Below are 18,533 nucleotides of genomic sequence, written 5' to 3'. Positions count from 1 at the left end.
GGCTTTTGGTTTTCATCTGTAAATTCTGGGAGCATAGATTACCTTCATAACACCCATGTAAGACACATGGGGTTCAGGCATGTGTAGTTTTGTCTTTGTCTACCACACTCTGCCCTGATCTCCATGAATCTGCCCAACACTCTTTTACCAAAAGAAATGTCAAAACTGAATGTTGGTGAAAATAATCTCCAGGGCAATTATCATATGGTTTAACTTATTTGTGGAGCATAAGAAATAACATGGAGGACATGGGGAGATGGAGAGAAGAGAGTTGGGGGAAATTGGAGGGGGAGACGAACCATGAGAGACTATGGACTCTGAAAATCAATCTGAGAGTTTTGGAGCGGCTGAGGGTGAGAGGTTGGGTGAGGCTGGTGGTGGGTATTGTGGAGGGCACGTTTTGCATGGAGCACTGGATGTGGTACATAGACAATGAATTCTGGAACACTGAAAAGAAATTTAAAAAATAAATAAAATAATAATCTCCAGGGCATACCCATGCTGTTACAAGGCCATCTACTGGAATTTCCCTTAACACAGGATCTTTTGTGGTTGTGGATTTTTAAACCATACTCTATGAAGTTTTAATGATGAAGTTGGAGGGTTGTTTGTTCTACTTTTCATACATAAACTTTTTGTATAATCACAGGTATGCTCAAGGGCCCAGTATCACCTAGTCACGGACACAGAGATGAACCTTGTCCTATTCAAGACAGATCAGGCCTGTGTTTTGATCTCAAGTTCCTCCTGCTGATCACTTCTTTGAAACACTAGTCACTGCAAATGTAAAACTGGAAGTTTTCTACTGATTATGTAGATATTCTAGATGGATTTTACTGATAAGGTTAACAGAAACTTTGGGTACTTTTTAAAAGTAGTCTCTTAAGACCTAGATCAGATCTCAGAGGAAAATGTCTCTTCTTTACTTCCTGTTGGGGATTTATTTCCCCCTTGTGATCATAAGTATCTTCTTATTCTGTCCAACTGGATGGTGTTGAAGAAAGGAGCAGGCTATGCAATCTCCTGGCAGAATCTGTGCTTATTAACGTACTTGACACATGTTTTGTAGTTTAATGCAACACATGATTATGTACATGGATTGAATGTTAACTATCATGTGCCCACTGTGTTGCTATTGTATTTACATGACTATGAATCTCTCTACCCAACAAGACGAGGATGACTTCAGGATGAGAAGAAGATAAAAACTCACTTTCTGTAGAAGGCATTTAGAGAACAAGAACAGTGATTATAACTGTCATTCCGGAGTCTGTGCACATTTCTAATTTCCATTAATGGACAAAGATCCTATTAATGGATTGATCTTGATTCACATATTGGTTTCACTAGAAGAAATTCAGATTTCTTCTAAAGTTATAATCTTGAATATCAGCTGGTAGCTTTGCTGTATCAAACAGAAAGATTAAGACTTGTGTTTGTATTATTTTCACCACTGTTATTTTTTACAGATGGGAAGAATGCCTTAAGGTTTTTAGTCATTATTCTCCAAGCAATAAATGTCCAGTCATGGAAATGGTAGAATACCTCCCTGAATGCATGAAAGTAAGCTGTCTAGACAGAACTGCTTCTGGGTAGATGCTTGACATAATATAATATAATATAATATAATATAATATAATATAATATAATATAATACAATAAAATATAATATAATATATAAGGATTTATTATTGTGATTATTGTTGTAATCACAATGTAAATAATAGTAATTTTTATTTTTAAAGTAGTTTGTTGTGTCCCATAGGCTATCAACCAGGGAAGTTAGCCAACAATTATTTCATAAGGACCTACTCAGATTAAAGGATGCTGTTAGTTGTTGTGTGGAATCTAGCAAAACATAGTCAGGAGATTTTTTTATTCAAATAATCCAAATCTAGAACAAAGACCACTAATTGTCGTTGCTGGATGAATAAAGTCTCTAGCTGGTTTTTCTGGGGGCATGCATGTTGTTGTCTCAAAGCTACAGTAGTTGGTAACATTTAAAACCAGGCTACTTAAGGATCCAGATATCTGGCTTCCTGTAAAAATCAGAAGGTCTGGTGACTGGGCCTCCTCCCCATGAGGCTAGTAGCAGCTGCTTCCTTTAGATGGGGCAAACACTGCTCCCATTGCAAACACTTTTCCTTTTGTATACTCTGTCTAATGCCTCCTATTTGTTGCCATATGTTGTCATTCTGGTGAAACTGCTCTCCTAGCAGTAGAGAGAGATTTCTCTGTATTTGCCTCTACCCAAACTGTGAAGACAAAAGCCAGCTCAGGGAGAGCCAACATTTCAGAAACAGTGGGAAAGAAGCACTTAAGGCTGGTACAGTTTATTCATTTACACTATCTGCCTGGTCTCTAAGGACCTCCAAATGTGTGCTTCTCTGCTGGATTAAACATATACCCAGCATGTGACTGGACTCCTACAACAAGACAAACACTCATGAACTGTTGAGGATGTGAGTGTTTAAGGAACTAGAAGGGAGACCTCCTTGGGAAGGTAGAGGTTTGAAGATTGGGATAGATATAGAATAATCAAAAGAAGAGGAAGGATGTCGAGTGTCATTCATAGGGAAAAATATATTCAAATCCTGGAGGAGGCAATGAGACATTGAGACACAGGAGACATAGGGCCCGGTTCAGAGCCTGATGGTCCTGGGATTTAGTCCTGGCTTTGCCTCTTGCTGTGCTGCTTTAGGCAAGTCATTTCACCTCTCTGAAATTCATTTTTGCTTTCTTGCTTGCTTTTTTTAATTTTTAAAATATTTTATTTATTTATCTGAGAGACAGAGTAGGAGCAGGTAGAGAGGCAAACAGACAGGGAGAAGCTGACTCCCCGTTGAGCGGAGAGCCCGAGCCCAATGATGCAATGACGCAGAAGCCAGGAGCCCTGGATCCTGACCTGAGCTGAAGGCAGTTGTTTAACTGATTGAGCCACCCAGGCACTCCCATTTTCTGCTTTCTTTACCTCTAAAAAAGTGTTGCTGATACTGATGTTGCAAAGTGATTTTAAAAATTAGAGGTAAAATATACGAAGTATTCAGAATGGTGCTTGGTGTATATTCTACATTCTACTATTTTTATACTGCTTCTGTGGTTGTTAGTACTACAGCTACTCAAACTTATTGTTTTTATTTATTCAGTAAGCCTGTGGTATGTGCTAAGTGCTTCAGATGCATTTTTTTCTTTACAATACCTAATAAGAAACTGGAACCAGTCCAGTCTATAAATTATCATTTCAGATGCTTAAATTTCATCAAAGGGAACATAAAAATTCAGAATTTAAAATGGTCTTGGAACTTAGTAATTCCAGTTGTTGTAATCTGTCCTAATGAATAATCATAGGTACAGACAGATTTATATACAGTAATGTTTTCTGCTATGTTACTAAAAATAGTTAAAAAAATGTAAGAAATAGTCACATGTGGAAAACATAGGGTAGAACTGAAGAAATTATACTAAAATGTTAAGAATTATCACAATTGTAGATTATTAGTTTTTTCTTTTTTACACTACTGTATATTTTCTTAAAAGTTTTTTAAATTTTTTAAAAGATTTTTATTTATTTATTTGACAGAGAGAGATCACAAGTAGGCAGAGAGGCAGGCAGAGAGAGAGGAGGAAGCAGGCTCCCTGCTGAGCAGAGAGCCTGATGTGGGACTCGATCCCAGAACCCTGAGATCATGACCTGAGCCGGAGGCAGAGGCTTAACCCACTGAGCTACCCAGGCGCCCCACACTACTGTATATTTTCTAGTTAGTTTTCTACAATTTCCTTGTATTTTAGTATTGTGAATTTTTCCTTAAATAGGGAAACTTGAAGGTCTTTCAGTTTAGCCTCAGATGACACATTTGAATAATTTACGTAATCCCTCCCCCATTTATCTGCAACCCCCGCCCCCCCCGCCTCAGTCTATCTTTATTTTGTCTGTGCTGATGGTTATAAAATTCTCAGTCTCAGATCTGCTTCTTTGGTTTTGCTTTACACAGCACTACTGACTAGCTTTGTCTTCATTATGATTTTTTTTATGATGCCTTTTATGACCCTTAGTGTCACTGCTGGGTCACCAACAGAGATTGAACTTTTTAAAGTCCCTATGGTGCTTGAGACCAGCCAGGACAGCAGTGCTGTCCCAGTGGGGCCTGGGTCCCTATTTCTCCCCTGCAATTGCAAGTGGGGTTGACCAGATGCCCCATGAGTTTTGGGGGACACAATGGTGAGGTCATCTGGGGCTTTGTGTCCAGACTCTATTTCAGGAGGGCAAACTGGGCAGTATTTTTTTTTCCCCTCAGGATGATGAATTTGGGGTGCCAGAAAAGTGCCAACACACAGATTGGGGGGTGACTGAAATTGTTTATGTTAATAGACACCCCATAAAAATATTTGTTCCTACACACCCTAGAGGTATGGCTCTAATAATCTCTTAAACATTCTCTCCTTTTCTTAAGCATGTAGAGGGCCGTCAGTATTGCTGTGTATAACATTTATTCCCTGCTATGCTGTCACGCAGCTCTGGATGAATACTTTGTCAGTGTTGCTCAGCAAGTGAGGTACAGAAACCAATCCAGTACTCCATGCTTGAGCAATATGGAAGATGACACAGAGACCAAAGAAAGACCCTAGTGCTCAGCTGTGAGATCACAATTAGAAACAATAAACTGTCACTATAAGATGCTGAGCAAAGGAATCCTTTATATATTCTCTGGAAGCCCAGGACATCAAATCTTAGGCAAAACTAATGAAATATTTTTTACTCCAAATTTTAGTAAATGTAATTTCATTCTTAACCACGTGGTACATTTTCTGAATCATGTGGTGTTTCTGAAGCATGTAATGGTAGTTGAAACACTTTACATTTTAAACTTTGTTCCTTGATGACATGGATTATAGTTTATCTTTGAGGCACCAGAAATGAAGGGAGGGGAAAGGACTATCTTTGGTATAATTTTAGAAGGGGAATCAAATCCTGTCTCTTATGTAAGTCTTCTGACTAATATCTTAGCCATTTTTTCTTTCTTAAAGGTCCTTTTAGATTGCTGCATAATCCCCTCCACAGGAGACAAGTCTTGCAAAGACTACCATGTAAGTTTATTTTATCATGATAATTTAAAGTTTATTCTAATTCTTTAATGAATATTTAAAATGTTACTAGAGTTCCACAATCTCAGAAGTTGGTAATTATTATCTTCATTTGTCATACAATTGTATCATCTACTTGTGAGAGAATTTTTCCTCCATTTTCTCCCAATATTTTAATTGTTTCTAACAGCATTATTTAGGGTTGTTTCTAGTCTTTATATTTTCTTCAGTAGTACCACCTAAAGAATGAAGTTCCAAAGATCTAAGTGATCTTTTGAGAATTCATCTTTGAGAGAGAGAGAGAACTTCAGAACATGAGTGGGGCAGGGAGGGGCAGAGGGTGAAGAAGTAGTGGACTTCCTGCTGAGCAGGGAGCCTCGCCTCAGGGCTTGATCCCAGGACCCTGAGACCATGACCTGAGTCCAAGGCAGAGGCATAACCAACTGAGCCACCCAGGTGCCTCTAAGATACTTACTTTTTGAAATAACTTAATCTACATTCTTCAGACAAAATGACTCAATTTTAATTGAATTACTCAATTTTCAGCAGAATGATAGTCTTGCATATTTGATTTGTCAAGACCTATTTTGGAGGTATAAACTAGATTGTTAATTTTTTCAAAATTTTATCTTATACAGATCGAGTATAATTTCACATATCTTCAGTGTCCATTAGAATTTACCAAGAAATTAACACCTGCACAGGATGTTACATATGAGCCTCTTACAACCCTCAATGTAAGTCCGGTGTCTTCATTAACCAGGTAGTTTCTGCATGGGTTCTATAATGTTTTGGTACAATAGTTTCAGGAAGGGGCCTGGAAAGAATTTAACATTAATAGTTTTAGATCTCTGTCCTTCATGTGTTCTAACCCCTTATTTTTTAGGAAAGAAAGTAGTCATTTTCTATAGTAGCTTTAATTTGATCTGCCTTAAAGTTCCACATTCTTGATCACTTTAATCCTAACGGTCATATTATTAACCTGCCCCAACCTACAATCCAATAAGCCACAGACAATATAGGCTGACAGTTGGCACTTGCTCCCCACCTCTGTCCACCTAAATGTAAACATATATATTTAAGAGTTTCCTCCATGCAAAACCATGGGAAAATTCAAGGTTGATAACTTACAGTCATAGCTTCCAAGTCAGCTAACCACTGGGGTCCACGGTAAACTCTGACCTTTCAGAACCACTTAGATCATTCTGGAAGAATGATCCCAATCTGAAAGCAGGCCCAGCGTATACAGTATAGACCCAAATTGCCCAAGAGACCTAACATCAAACCAGCTCTTATTCCAAAAAGGACTTTTATATTTCCAGCAGACGGGACAATAAAAACCATGCCAATATGATCCACTGCATCTAAATCAGGGCTCTCAAACACAACTACAGAGGAAACAGGTTACTGGATGGTTTAAAAAGAGATCAGCTATTGGCATCAACAAATTAGTGCCATGTGGGAAGGGCAGCCTAGCTTATAAACAATGGCAACAAATTAACACTGTGTGTTTGCAAAAGAAAACCTATTTGAGGGTTAGATTTCCAAATGGGGTCTAGGGTCTAGATCTGTGCTAATAGGTAACCACTGACCACATGTGACTACTTAAAACTAATTAAAATCAAGTAAAGTTAAAAGTTTATTTCTTCATTTGCAGTAGCCACATTTCAAGTGCTCAGTAGACTATGTGTCTTGGGGCTCTCTATTGAACAGCACAAATATAGGACATTTCCATCATTACAGTAAGTTCTATGGGACAGCCCTGGTCTAGACCAATTGGGAATTTTCATTCACTTTAAATGAATTAATGTTTCTGCATGAAAGACTTTGGTACAGACCATGGTATCAACCATCACCTAAGTGGTTATCTAGAAGGCTTAGTGAGTATTTGGAAGAGGAAAGATTCAGAGTCACATGGACTTTATGCCCACAAGGCTGGCAATGGAAACTGACTCGCATACTAGCTTTATGCAAAGAATTTTAGCTCTGCTGGAGTATGTTATGTTTTGCAGTTGTTACTGTAGTTCAGACTCAATAGCCAAATGACCTAAAAGTAACTATACTTAACAGCTATACTTAGGAGAATTTTTGTGTATGTATGTGGAGGTTTTTAAATTGTAATTTAAAGAATAGGCAATACCTCTATCAGAGTGTATTGTTTTCACCACAAGAGTGAGAATAGGAGAAAATAAAATCTTTGTAGGTTCTAAAAAGTAATATTCTTAATAAGATACGGGCTAGGAATAATCTATATGAACCCAGCTTGCTTGAATAGATACACTGCACTTAGTGGACTTTTGGCAAGATTGAATAGTGCCTTAAAACATGACAAACCTGAGCCAAGAGGGGTTCTTTCGGAAGGATAGCTGATCCATCATAGGAAAGTACTGTGCACAGAAGTCTGAAAGTCTAGATGGACCTGTCAGTGCTTAGATTCAGGCAAGACAGAAACCTGTCCCTTGGAAAGTTCCCCACAAAGTTACAACATTCCACACCTCTCTTTCCTCCTCAGGGAGAAGCTAGAAGTTAGGAATTTTCTCTTAATCTCACTACTCCGTGCTGGGAGAGGGACTGTGGCAATAAATGCCATGAATTTCCTGCTGTCTTTGATTGTGCTTCTTCTTGGCTACAGGCTCACTCAGGGTGCCCGAACCTCTTAACTGGTTTCTGTATTTCTCACAAAGATAGTTTTCCGGGTATTGCTATTAAGTTGATGTCTCTTCTCTCCATGGGTGTAGGAGGGTCTAGGATTTCTGTTCCATCTTGCTGACATCACTTCTTCTATGTATTTTTTGAATAATTAAAAATTAATTTGGAGACACCTGGGTGGTTCTATCAGTTAACTGTCTGCTCTTGATTTGGGCTCAGGTGATGATCTCAGGGATGTGAGATCAGACCCTGCATCAGGCTTCACACTGGACGTGGAGCCCGCTTAAGATTCTTTCTTTCCCTCTTCTTCCCCCCAACCCCAACTAAGGAAAAAAAAATTTGAAATGGATACTAGTAGTTCCCAATAATTTATGAAAACTTAATAATCTACAAGCTAATTTAATGACTATGTGTACTATACTATTTAAAATTCTTCTAGAGGGACACCTGGGTGGCTCAGTTGGTTGAACAGCTGCCTTCGGGTCAGGTAATGATCCCAGCATCCTGGGATCAAGTCCCACATCAGGCTCCTTGCTTGGCAGGGAGCCTGCTTCTCCCTCTGCCTCTGCCTGCCATTCTGTTTGCCTGTGCTTGCTCTCTCTCCCTCTCTCTCTCTGACAAATAAATAAAATCTTAAAAAAAAAATTCTTCTAGAAAGATAATCCTGAGTTTCTTCAAGGAAAGAAACAGGGTGTAGAGCTTCCTTCTTTATCTTTAATATCCTTTCCAGTTGTAATTTTGTATGAGATTAAAATGCTTAGTCTATCTCAACTAATGAGAAATTGAAAGAGACAAACTGAATCAAATAACCACATGTAAAAAATGGTTCTCTCTAGCTTGTTTTTCAAAATATACATTCTTGCTATAATTTTGATATTTCAGACTTTCATTTAAAAGTGTTACTTTTACAGTATTAAAATAAAATTATAAAACAATCAAAGAAAAAGCTTAACTTGTATTAATAGTTTAATAGGATTTATTTTGATTGATCTTTTCTTATTTCTCAGGTAATGGTACAACATAACCGCATAGAACTTCTCAACCATCCTGTATGTAAAGAATACTTACTTATGAAATGGTAGGTAGTAAGTAGTATTTCTTTTTAATAATGCCCCATTGTTTGTTTAAAATCTTCTTATTAATTGTTTAGATTTTATTATCTTAATGCTTTATACTTTGAAAAAGAAATGTGTTGAAGGCAAATTTTGGTATTAAAAATGTTGTTTGGGGGAGGAGTCAAGATGGCGGAGAAGTAGCAGGCTGAGACAACATCAAGTAGCAGGAGATTAGCTAGATAGTTTATCAAACCATTCCGAATACCTACAAATCCAACAGGAGATCGAAGAGAAGAAGACCAACAATTCTAGAAACAGAAAATCAACCACTTTCTGAAAGGTAGGACCAGCAAAGAAGTGAATCTAAAGCAACAGGAAGATCTGGGCAAGCAGCAGAGCAATGGAGCACAAAATCAGAACTTTAAAAAGTGTGCTCCACTGAGGGACATCGCTGCAGAGGTCATCCCGGGGTGAAGCCCCCATGGGGACAGACTGGTCTCAGGTCCTGTGGGGTCATAGAAGGATCGGGGGTGTCTGAGTATCGTCGCAGAGCTTGCAGGTATTAGAACAGGGAAGCCGGCTACAGAGACAGAGTGGAGGAGTGAGCTCTCAGCTCGGGGTTACCTTGAACCATAATCCGTTGCACAGGCCACTGCTCTGTGAGTGGGGTCCCCACAAAATTTGGGGAGACCCCCCCTGGAAGAACTCAGGGATCTGCGGGGTTTGGAGACTCTAGGCAGAACTGTGTGCCAGAGACAGAAAAGCTTGGTCACAGGCTATATGAGCTTGGAGCACAGCCAGAGGCCAGGGAGACAGGAGTGCTTGAGTGCTTTTCTCTGAGGGCGCACTGAGGAGTGGGGCCCGAGCTCTTGGCTCCTCCCGGCCGGAGACTGGGAGGCCGCCATTGTCATTCCCGTCCTCCGGAACTCTACTGAAAGCACTTAGGGAACAAAAGCTCCCGAAGGCAAACCCGAGGGTATTACTTAGCCCGGCCCCTGGTAAGGGCAGTGCAGTTGTGCCTGGGGCAAAGACACTTGAGAATCACTACAACAGGCCACTCCCACAGAAGATCAACAAGAAATCCAGCCAAGACCAAGTTCACTTACCAAGGAGAACAGCGGAATTCCAGAGGAGGAGGAAGCAAAGCATGGAATTCATGCTTTCTCCCCATAAATCTTTAGTCTTGCAAAGTTAATTTTTAAATTTTTTTTTTGCTGCTGCTAAATTTTTTTTAACTTTTACCCTTTCTTCTTTTAACGTTTTTAAACTAGTTTATCTTAATACCTTTCATAAAAAAAGTTTTTTGAAGCTTCATTATTATAATCATATGTTATCCTTCGTTGTACTAACTTTATTTTTTGTATACAGATAGGGTTTTTTCTTCTAAAAAATTTGGGGTACAGCTTCTTCTAATAGATCAAAATACACACTAAATCTAACACCAGGCTTGTTCTAGTCTCCAGCCCGAGCAAATTCTGTCCACTTTTTTATTCTTTATTCTCCCAACCAACTTATCAACATCTTTTTTAGAAATTAAAAAAAAAATATCTTTATAGTCTTATTCCATCCCTTCATTGTGTTTACCCTTATATATGTTTTTCATTCTTTAAAATTTGGGGAGGTAGTTTCTTCTAAGAAACCAAAATACTCCCCAAATTAAGTGGGTAACTCTGCTCTATACACCAGTCCAACATATATATATATATATATATTTTTTTTTTTTCTTTATTTGGTTTCTTTTTGTAATTTCTTTCCTGAACTTCTTTTTTTACCCCCTTTCTCCCCACCCCCACAATTTGGGGTCTTTTCTGATTTGTTTAAAGCACATTTTCTTAGGGTCTTTACCACCGTTTTAATATTTTATTCTCTCCTTCATATATTCTTATCTGGATAAAATGACACGCGGAAAAATTCACCACAAAAGAAAGAACAAGAGGCAGTACCGAAGGCTAGGGATCAAATCAATATGGACATTGATAATATGTCAGATCTAGAGTTCAGAATGACGATTCTCAAAGTGCTAGCCAGGCTCGAAAAAGGCATGGAAGATATTAGAGAAACTGTCAAGAGAAATAAAAGCCCTTTCTGGAGAAATAAAAGAACTAAAATCTAACCAAATTGAAATAAAAAAAGCCATTAATTAGGTGTAATAAAAAATGGAGGCTCTTACTGCTAGGATAAATGAGGCAGAAGAAGGAATTAGCGATATATAAGACCAAATGACAGAGAATAAAGAAGCTGAGTAAAAGAGAGACAAACAACTACTGGACCATGAGAGGAGAATTCAAGAGATAAGTGATACCATAAAATGAAACAACATTAGAATAATTGGATCCCAGAAGAAGAAGAAAGAGAGAGGGGAGCAGAAGGTATATTGGAGAGAATTATTGTAGAGAATTTCCCTAATATGGCAAAGAGAGCAAGCATCAAAATTCAGGAGGTGCGGAGAATCCCCCTCAAAATCAATAAGAATAGGTCCATACCCCGTCATCTAATAGTAAAATTTACAAGTCTTTGCAACAAAGAGGAAATCCTGAAAGCAGCCTGGGACAAGAAGTCTGTAACATACAACAGTAAAAATATTAGATTGGCAGTGGACTTATCCACAGAGACCTGGCAGGCCAGAAAGAACTGGTATGATATATTCAGAGCACTAAATGAGAAAAACACTCAGCCAAGAATACTATATCCAGCTAGGCTATCAATGAAAATAGAAGAAGAGATAAAAAGCTTCCAGGACAAAAAAAACTGAAAGAATATGCCAACACCAAACCAGCTCTACAGGAAATATTGAAAAGGGTCCTCTAAGCTAATAGAGACCCTAAAAGTAGTAGATCAGTAAGGAATAGAGACAATATACAGTAAAAGTCACTTTGCAGGCAATACAATGGCACTAAATTCATATATCTCAGTAGTTACCCTGAATGTAAATGGGCTAAATGCCCCAATCAAAAGACACAGGGTATCAGAATGGATAAAAAAGCAAAACCCATCAATATGCTGTCTACAAGAAACTCATTTTAGACCCAAAGACACCTCCAGATTTAAAGTGAGGGGGTGGAAAACAATTTACCATGCTAATGGACATCAAAAGAAAGCTGGGGTGGCAATCCTTATATCAGATCAATTAGATTTTATGCCAAATACTATAATGAGAGCTGAGGAAGGACACTATATCATACTCAAAGGGTCTGTCCAATAAGAAGATCTAACCATTTTAAATATCTATGCCCCCAACATGGGAGCAGCCAACTATATAAACCAATTAATAACAAAATCAAAGAAACACACTGACAATAATACAATAATAGTAGGGGACTTTAACACTCCCCTCACTGAAATGGACAGATCCCCCAAGCAAAAGATCAACAAGGAAATGAAGGCCTTAAATGACACACTGGACCAGATGGACATCACAGATATATTCATCCCAAAGCAACAGAATACACATTATTCTCTAGTGCACATGGAACATTCTCCAGAATAGATCACATCCTGGGACATAAATCAGGTCTCAACCAGTATCAAAAGATTGGGATCATTCCCTGCATATTTTTATCCCACAATGCTCTAAAGCTAGAATTCAATCACAAGAGGAAATTGGAAAGAACCCAAATACATGGAGACTAAACAGCATCCTTCTAAAGAATGAATGGGTCAATCAGGAAATTAAAGAAGAATTGAAAAAATTCATGGAAACAAATGATAATGAAAACACAACAGTTCAAAATCTGTGGGACACAGTAAAGGCAGTCCTGAGAGGAAAATATATAGCGGTAGAAGCCTTTCTCAAGAAACAAGAAAGATCTCAAATACACAACCTAACCCTACACCTAAAGGAGCTGGAGAAAGAACAACAAAGCAAGCCTAAACCCAGCAGGAGAAGAGAAATAATAAAGATCAGAGCAGTAGTCAATGACATAGAAACAAACAAACAAACAAAAAATAGAACAAATCAATGAACCTAGGATCTGATTCTTTGAAAGAATTAATAAGATTTATAAACTCTGACCAGAGTTATCAAAAAGAAAAGAGAAAGGACCCAAATTAATAAAATCATGAATGAAAGAGGAGAGATCACAATCAACACCAAAGAAATACAAACAATTATAAGAACATATTATGAACAACTCTACACCAACAAATTTGATAATCTGGAAGAAATGGATGCATTCCTAGAGACATATAAACTATCACAACTGAGCCAGGAAGAAATAGAAAACCTGAACAGACCAATAACCAGTAAGGAGATTGAAGCAGTCATCAAAAAATCTCCCAACTAAAAGAGGCCAGGGCCAGACAGCTTCCCAGGGGAATTCTACCAAACATTTACAGAAGAATTATTTCCTATTCTCCTGAAACTGTTCCAAAAAATAGAAATGAAAGGAAAACTTCCAAACTCATTTTATGAGGCCAACATTACCTTGATCCCAAAACCAGACAAGGATCCCATCAAAAAAGAATTACAGACCAATATCCTTGATGAACACAGATGCAAAAATTCTCACCAAAATACTAACCAGTAGGCTCCAACAGTACATTAAAAGGATTATTCAGCACGACCAAGTTGGATTTATTCCAGGGCTGCAAGGTTGGTTCAACATCCACAGATCAATCAGTATGATACAATACATTAATAAAAGAAAGAACAAGAACCATATGATACTCTCAGTAGATGCTGAAAAAGCATTTGAGAAAGTACAGCATCCCTTCCTGATCAAAACTCTTCAAAGAGTAGGGATAGAGGGCACATACCACAATATTATCAAAAGCATCTATGAAAAATCCACCGTAAATATTATTCTTAATGGAGAAAAACAGAGAGCTTTTCCACTAAGGTCAGGAACATGGCAGGGATGTCCATTATCACCACTGCTATTCAAAATAGTACTAGAAGTCCTAGCCTCAGCAATCAGACAACAAAAATAAATTAAAGGCATTCAAATTGGCAAAGAAGAAGTCAAACTATCGCTCTTTGCAGATGATGTGATACTATATGTGGAAAACCCAAAAGACTCCACTCCAAATCTGCTAGAATTCATACAGGAATTCAGTAAAGTGTCAGGATATAAAATCAATGCTCAGAAATAAGTTGCATTTCTATACACCAACAACAAGACAGAAGAAAGAGAAATTAAGATGTCGATCCCATTTACAAGTGCACCCAAACCATAAATACCTAGGAATAAACCTAACCAAAGAGGCAAAGAATCTATACTCAGAAAACTATAAAGTGCTCATGAAAGAAATTGAGGAAGACACAAATGGAAAAATGTTCCATGCTCATGGATTGGAAGAACAAATATTGTGAAAATGTCTATGCTACCTAAAGCAATCTACACACTTAATGCAATCCCTATCAAAATACCATCCATTTTTCAAAGAAATGGAACAAATAACCCTGAAATTTATATGGAACCAGAAAAGACCCCAAATAGCCAAAGGAATATTGAAAAGGAAAGCCAAAGTTGGTGGCATCACAATTCCGGACTTCAAGCTCTATTACAAAGCTGTCATCATCAAGACAGTATGGTACTGGCACAAAAACAGACACACAGATCAATGGAACAGAATAGAGAGCCCAGAAATAGACCCTCAACTCTATGGTCAACTAATCTTCCACAAAGCAGGAAAGAATGTCCAGTGGAAAAAAGACAGCCTTTTCAATAAATGGTATTGGGAAAGTTGGACAGCCACATGCAGAAAAATGATACTGGACCATTTCCTTATACCACATATGAAAATAGACTCAAAATGGATGAAGGACCTCAATGTGAGAAAGGAATCCATCAAAATCCTTGAGGAGAACACAGGCAGCAACCTCTTCGACCTCAGCTGCAGCAACTTCTTCCTATGAACATCACCAAAGGCAAGGGAAGCAAAGGCCAAAATGAACTATTGGGATTTCATCAAGATCAAAAGCTTTTGCACAGCAAAGGAAATAGTTAACAAAACCAAAAGACAACTGACAGAATGGGAGAAGATATTTGCAAACGACATATCAGATAAAGGGCTAGTACCCAAAATCTATAAAGAGCTTATCAAGCTCAACATCCAAAGAACAAAGAATCTAATCAAGAAATGGGCAGAGGACATGAACAGACATTTCTGCAAGGAAGACATCCAGGTGGCCAACAGACACATGAAAAAGTGCTCCACATTACTCAGCATCGGGGAAATACAAATCAAAACCACACTGAGATACCACCTCATACCAGTCAGAATGGCTAAAATTAAGTCAGAATATGACAGATCCTGGCGAGGATGCAGAGAAAGGGAACTCTCCTACTGTTGGTGGGAATGCAAGCTGGTGCAACCACTCTGTAAAACAGCATGGAGGTTCCTCAAAAAGTTTAAAATAGAGCTACATTATGACCCAGCAATTGCACTACTGGGTGTTTACCCTAAAGATACAAACATAGTGATCTGAAGGGGCACATGCACCCGAATGTTTATAGCAGCAATGTTCACAATAGCCAAACTATGGAAAGAACCTAGATGTCCATAAACAGATGAATGGATAAAGAAGAGGTGGTGTGTATGTGTATGTATGTATGTGTATATATATATATATATATATATATATATACACACACACACACACACACACACACACACACAATGGAATACTATGCAGCCATCAAAAGAAAGAAATTTTGCCATTTGTGATGACGTGAATGGAAGTAGAGGGTATTATGCTGAGTGAAATAAGTCAGTCAGAGAAAGACAACTATCATATGGTCTCCCTGATATGAGGAAGTAGAGATGCAACGTGGGGGTTTAGGGGGTAGGAAAAGAATAAATGAAACAAGATGGGATTGGGAGGGAGACAAGCCATAAGAGACTCTTAATGTCACAAAACAAACTGAGGGCTGCTGGGGGAAAGGGGGTAGGGAGAGGGTGGTGGGGTTATAGACATTGGGGAGGGTATGTGTTATGGTGAGTGCTGTGAAGTCTGTAAACCTGGTGATTCACAGACCTGTACCCCTGGGGCTAATAATACATTATATGTTTATTAAAAAAAATAAAAAATTATTAAAAATGTTTACCTTTGACATTAAATGAGACATTTCAGGGGTGGAAATCCTTATAGAAGACATAAAGAAGCACTCCTGGGCCTTGTATTTTAATGGACAGTGAAGTGAGAGGGGTACCTGAGAAGAGCAATCAGTGTGGAAGTCGGAAAATATGAGCTAAAGTCTCTGTTTTTCCATTAATTGGTGAGAAATTTTAAATAAATCAGGATTTTCTGGGAAGTTGAGATTGAGATTCCTTTTCTGAAAATGAAAAATGGTGAATTTGAAGACCTTGTTTGTGAAGTTCAATGAATTTACCAAATAGATTTCTGAGAGGGATTATAACTACTTCTTCCATGGGTTATCTTATATATTTTTGTTAAAATTGCGATTTTTTTTAATTTTTGTAGGCTGGCTTATGGGTTTAGAGCCCATGTTATGAACTTAGGATCTTACTGTATTGGTCTCCTACCTATGACATTTCTTGTTACCAGTATAAAGCCAGGTATGGCTTTCAACTCAACTGGAATCATCAATGAAACTCATGATCATTCAGAAATATTAGACACTAAGGTATTTTTGATTGGTCTTCATATTTCAACTTTTTAAAATAAAATATTATCAAAAGTGTTGTTTTTTCTTAGAAATACTAACATAATAAATCTGAACTATCAAGACTGTTAAAAGTAGACTGTAGAATTAATATATGAACAGTTTCTACTAAAATCTTTTGTGGAATGAGAGGGACTATAAATAAATAGATCAATAAATGAGTTTGTAAATTAAAAAGAATTGACATGTATGAGATGCTAACTTTAATGCTGAAGTATAAAACTTTAAAATAGGTCTACGAATGTAGATGTGTGGCTGTCAGGGATTTTGAGGGAGAGGGAGTGGTACTTAGTGGATACAGTTTGTGTTTGAAGGTGGTGAAATGTTATGGAGCTAAATGCTGATGGATGGTGGTGGTTGCCTTAATGTCACAGAATTATACATTTTGAAATATAAATGTACCTGTAAAATATGAAATTTGAAAATGATAAATTTTATGTTTATGTGTATTTTACCATAGTAAAAAATTTTTTTTACATAGGTCTACAGATTAGTATTCTTTTAGAATTTGTTTGGTGATTTTTGAATCTCTCTTAAAAAGGACATTACGAAATATGAGGATGAGTTATCTTTATATTTGTATCAGTAATTTTTTGTTTAGAGCAAATATGAACAATGTGTATGAATAAAGCAGAAGAAAAACAAATATTTAGTAGTAGAAATTATGAAGATGCTTAAGTGTTGTTTTACTTGATATCCTTCATAACTTTTGTACTTTTCTGTTTCAGAATTCATATTTTATAAAAGTTTGCATGATTTTAGTTTTTTTGTCAAGTATATTTGGATATTGCAAAGAAGTGGTCCAAATTTTCCAACAGGTACACAATACATTTTATATCTCTAAAGTTGCAAATATTTTATTTTTCATTTATTTATTTTCAGCATAAAAGTATCATTATTTTTTCACCACACCCAGTGCTCCGTGCAATCCGTGCCCTCTATAATACCCACCACCTGGTACCCCAACCTCCCACCCCCCACCCTTTCAAAACCCTCAGATTGTTTTTCAGAGTCCATAGTCTCTCATGATTCACCTCCCCTTCCAATTTACCCCAACCCCCTTCTCTCTAACTCCCCATGTCCTCCATGCTTTTTGTTATGCTCCACAAATAAGTGAAACCATATGATAATTGACTCTCTCTGCTTGACTTATTTCACTCAGCAGAATCTCTTCCAGTCCGGTCCATGTTGCTACAAAAGTTGGGTATTCGTCCTTTCTGATGGAGGCATAATACTCCATAGTGTATATGGACCACGTCTTCCTTATCCATTCGTCCGCTGAAGGGCATCTTGGTTCTTTCCATAGTTTGGCGACCGTGGCCATTGCTGCTATAAACATTGGGGTACAGATGGCCCTTCTTTTCACTACATCTGTATCTTTGGGGTAAATACCCAGGAGTGCAATGGCAGGGTCATAGGGAAGTTCTATTTTTAATTTCTTGAGGAATCTCCACACTATTCTCCAAAGAGGCTGCACCAACTTGCATTCTCACCAACGGTGTAAGAGGGTTCCCCTTTCTCCACATCCTCTCCAACAAATGTTGTTTCCTGTCTTGCTAATTTTGGCCATTCTAACTGGTGTAAGGTGATATCTCAATGTGGTTTTAATTTGAATCTCCCTGAGGGCTAGTGATGATGAACATTTTTTCATGTGTCTGATAGCCATTTGTATGTCTTTTTTTTTTTTTTTTTTTTCATTTGTATGTCTTTATTGGAGAAGTGTCTGTCCATATCTTCTGCAAATATTTTAATACACAGAACATAAATTACTAAACTATTATTTTTTAAACTATTGTTGGAGCAATATATGTCAGAATAAAACTGCTTATCTTGACAAATGTGTAGATTAGAAATACCAAGCATAAACTTTTCAAACTGTAGAAATCACATGATTTTAGATAAGACTCCTGCATCAAATGGTGTCTATTTGACAGAACTGAAGTAAAGATGTTCTAGTTATACTAGTTAGTCCATATGGGTCTGCTTGGCTACAAATGAACTTATGAATGCCTTCTCTGTATTTTCTCTCATATCAGTTAGATATTTTGCTGACATCACAGATTTTGAATTTGATATTTTTGAATGTAGCATTTATAAAGAACTTACTTGGTCCATGACT

General features: G+C 37.6%; 1 protein-coding gene across 1 annotated transcript in view; it reads left to right on the top strand.

Annotated features, from left to right (window-relative positions):
• Positions 1-18,533, top strand: part of TRPA1 (transient receptor potential cation channel subfamily A member 1) — a 65,656-nt gene that overhangs the window by 32,044 nt on the left and 15,079 nt on the right. Inside the window, exons 15-20 of the mRNA XM_032316738.1 lie at positions 1,470-1,563; positions 5,026-5,085; positions 5,721-5,819; positions 8,739-8,809; positions 16,213-16,375; positions 17,143-17,232. Coding sequence (XP_032172629.1) covers positions 1,470-1,563; positions 5,026-5,085; positions 5,721-5,819; positions 8,739-8,809; positions 16,213-16,375; positions 17,143-17,232 — 577 coding nt within the window. The remainder of the gene's footprint in view (positions 1-1,469; positions 1,564-5,025; positions 5,086-5,720; positions 5,820-8,738; positions 8,810-16,212; positions 16,376-17,142; positions 17,233-18,533) is intronic.

This window comes from Mustela erminea, chromosome 16, assembly GCF_009829155.1.
Source record: "Mustela erminea isolate mMusErm1 chromosome 16, mMusErm1.Pri, whole genome shotgun sequence".
NCBI lineage: Eukaryota > Metazoa > Chordata > Mammalia > Carnivora > Mustelidae > Mustela > Mustela erminea.
Note: the sequence above shows the minus strand (reverse complement) of the source record. Positions and strands in the feature narration are given on the sequence as shown.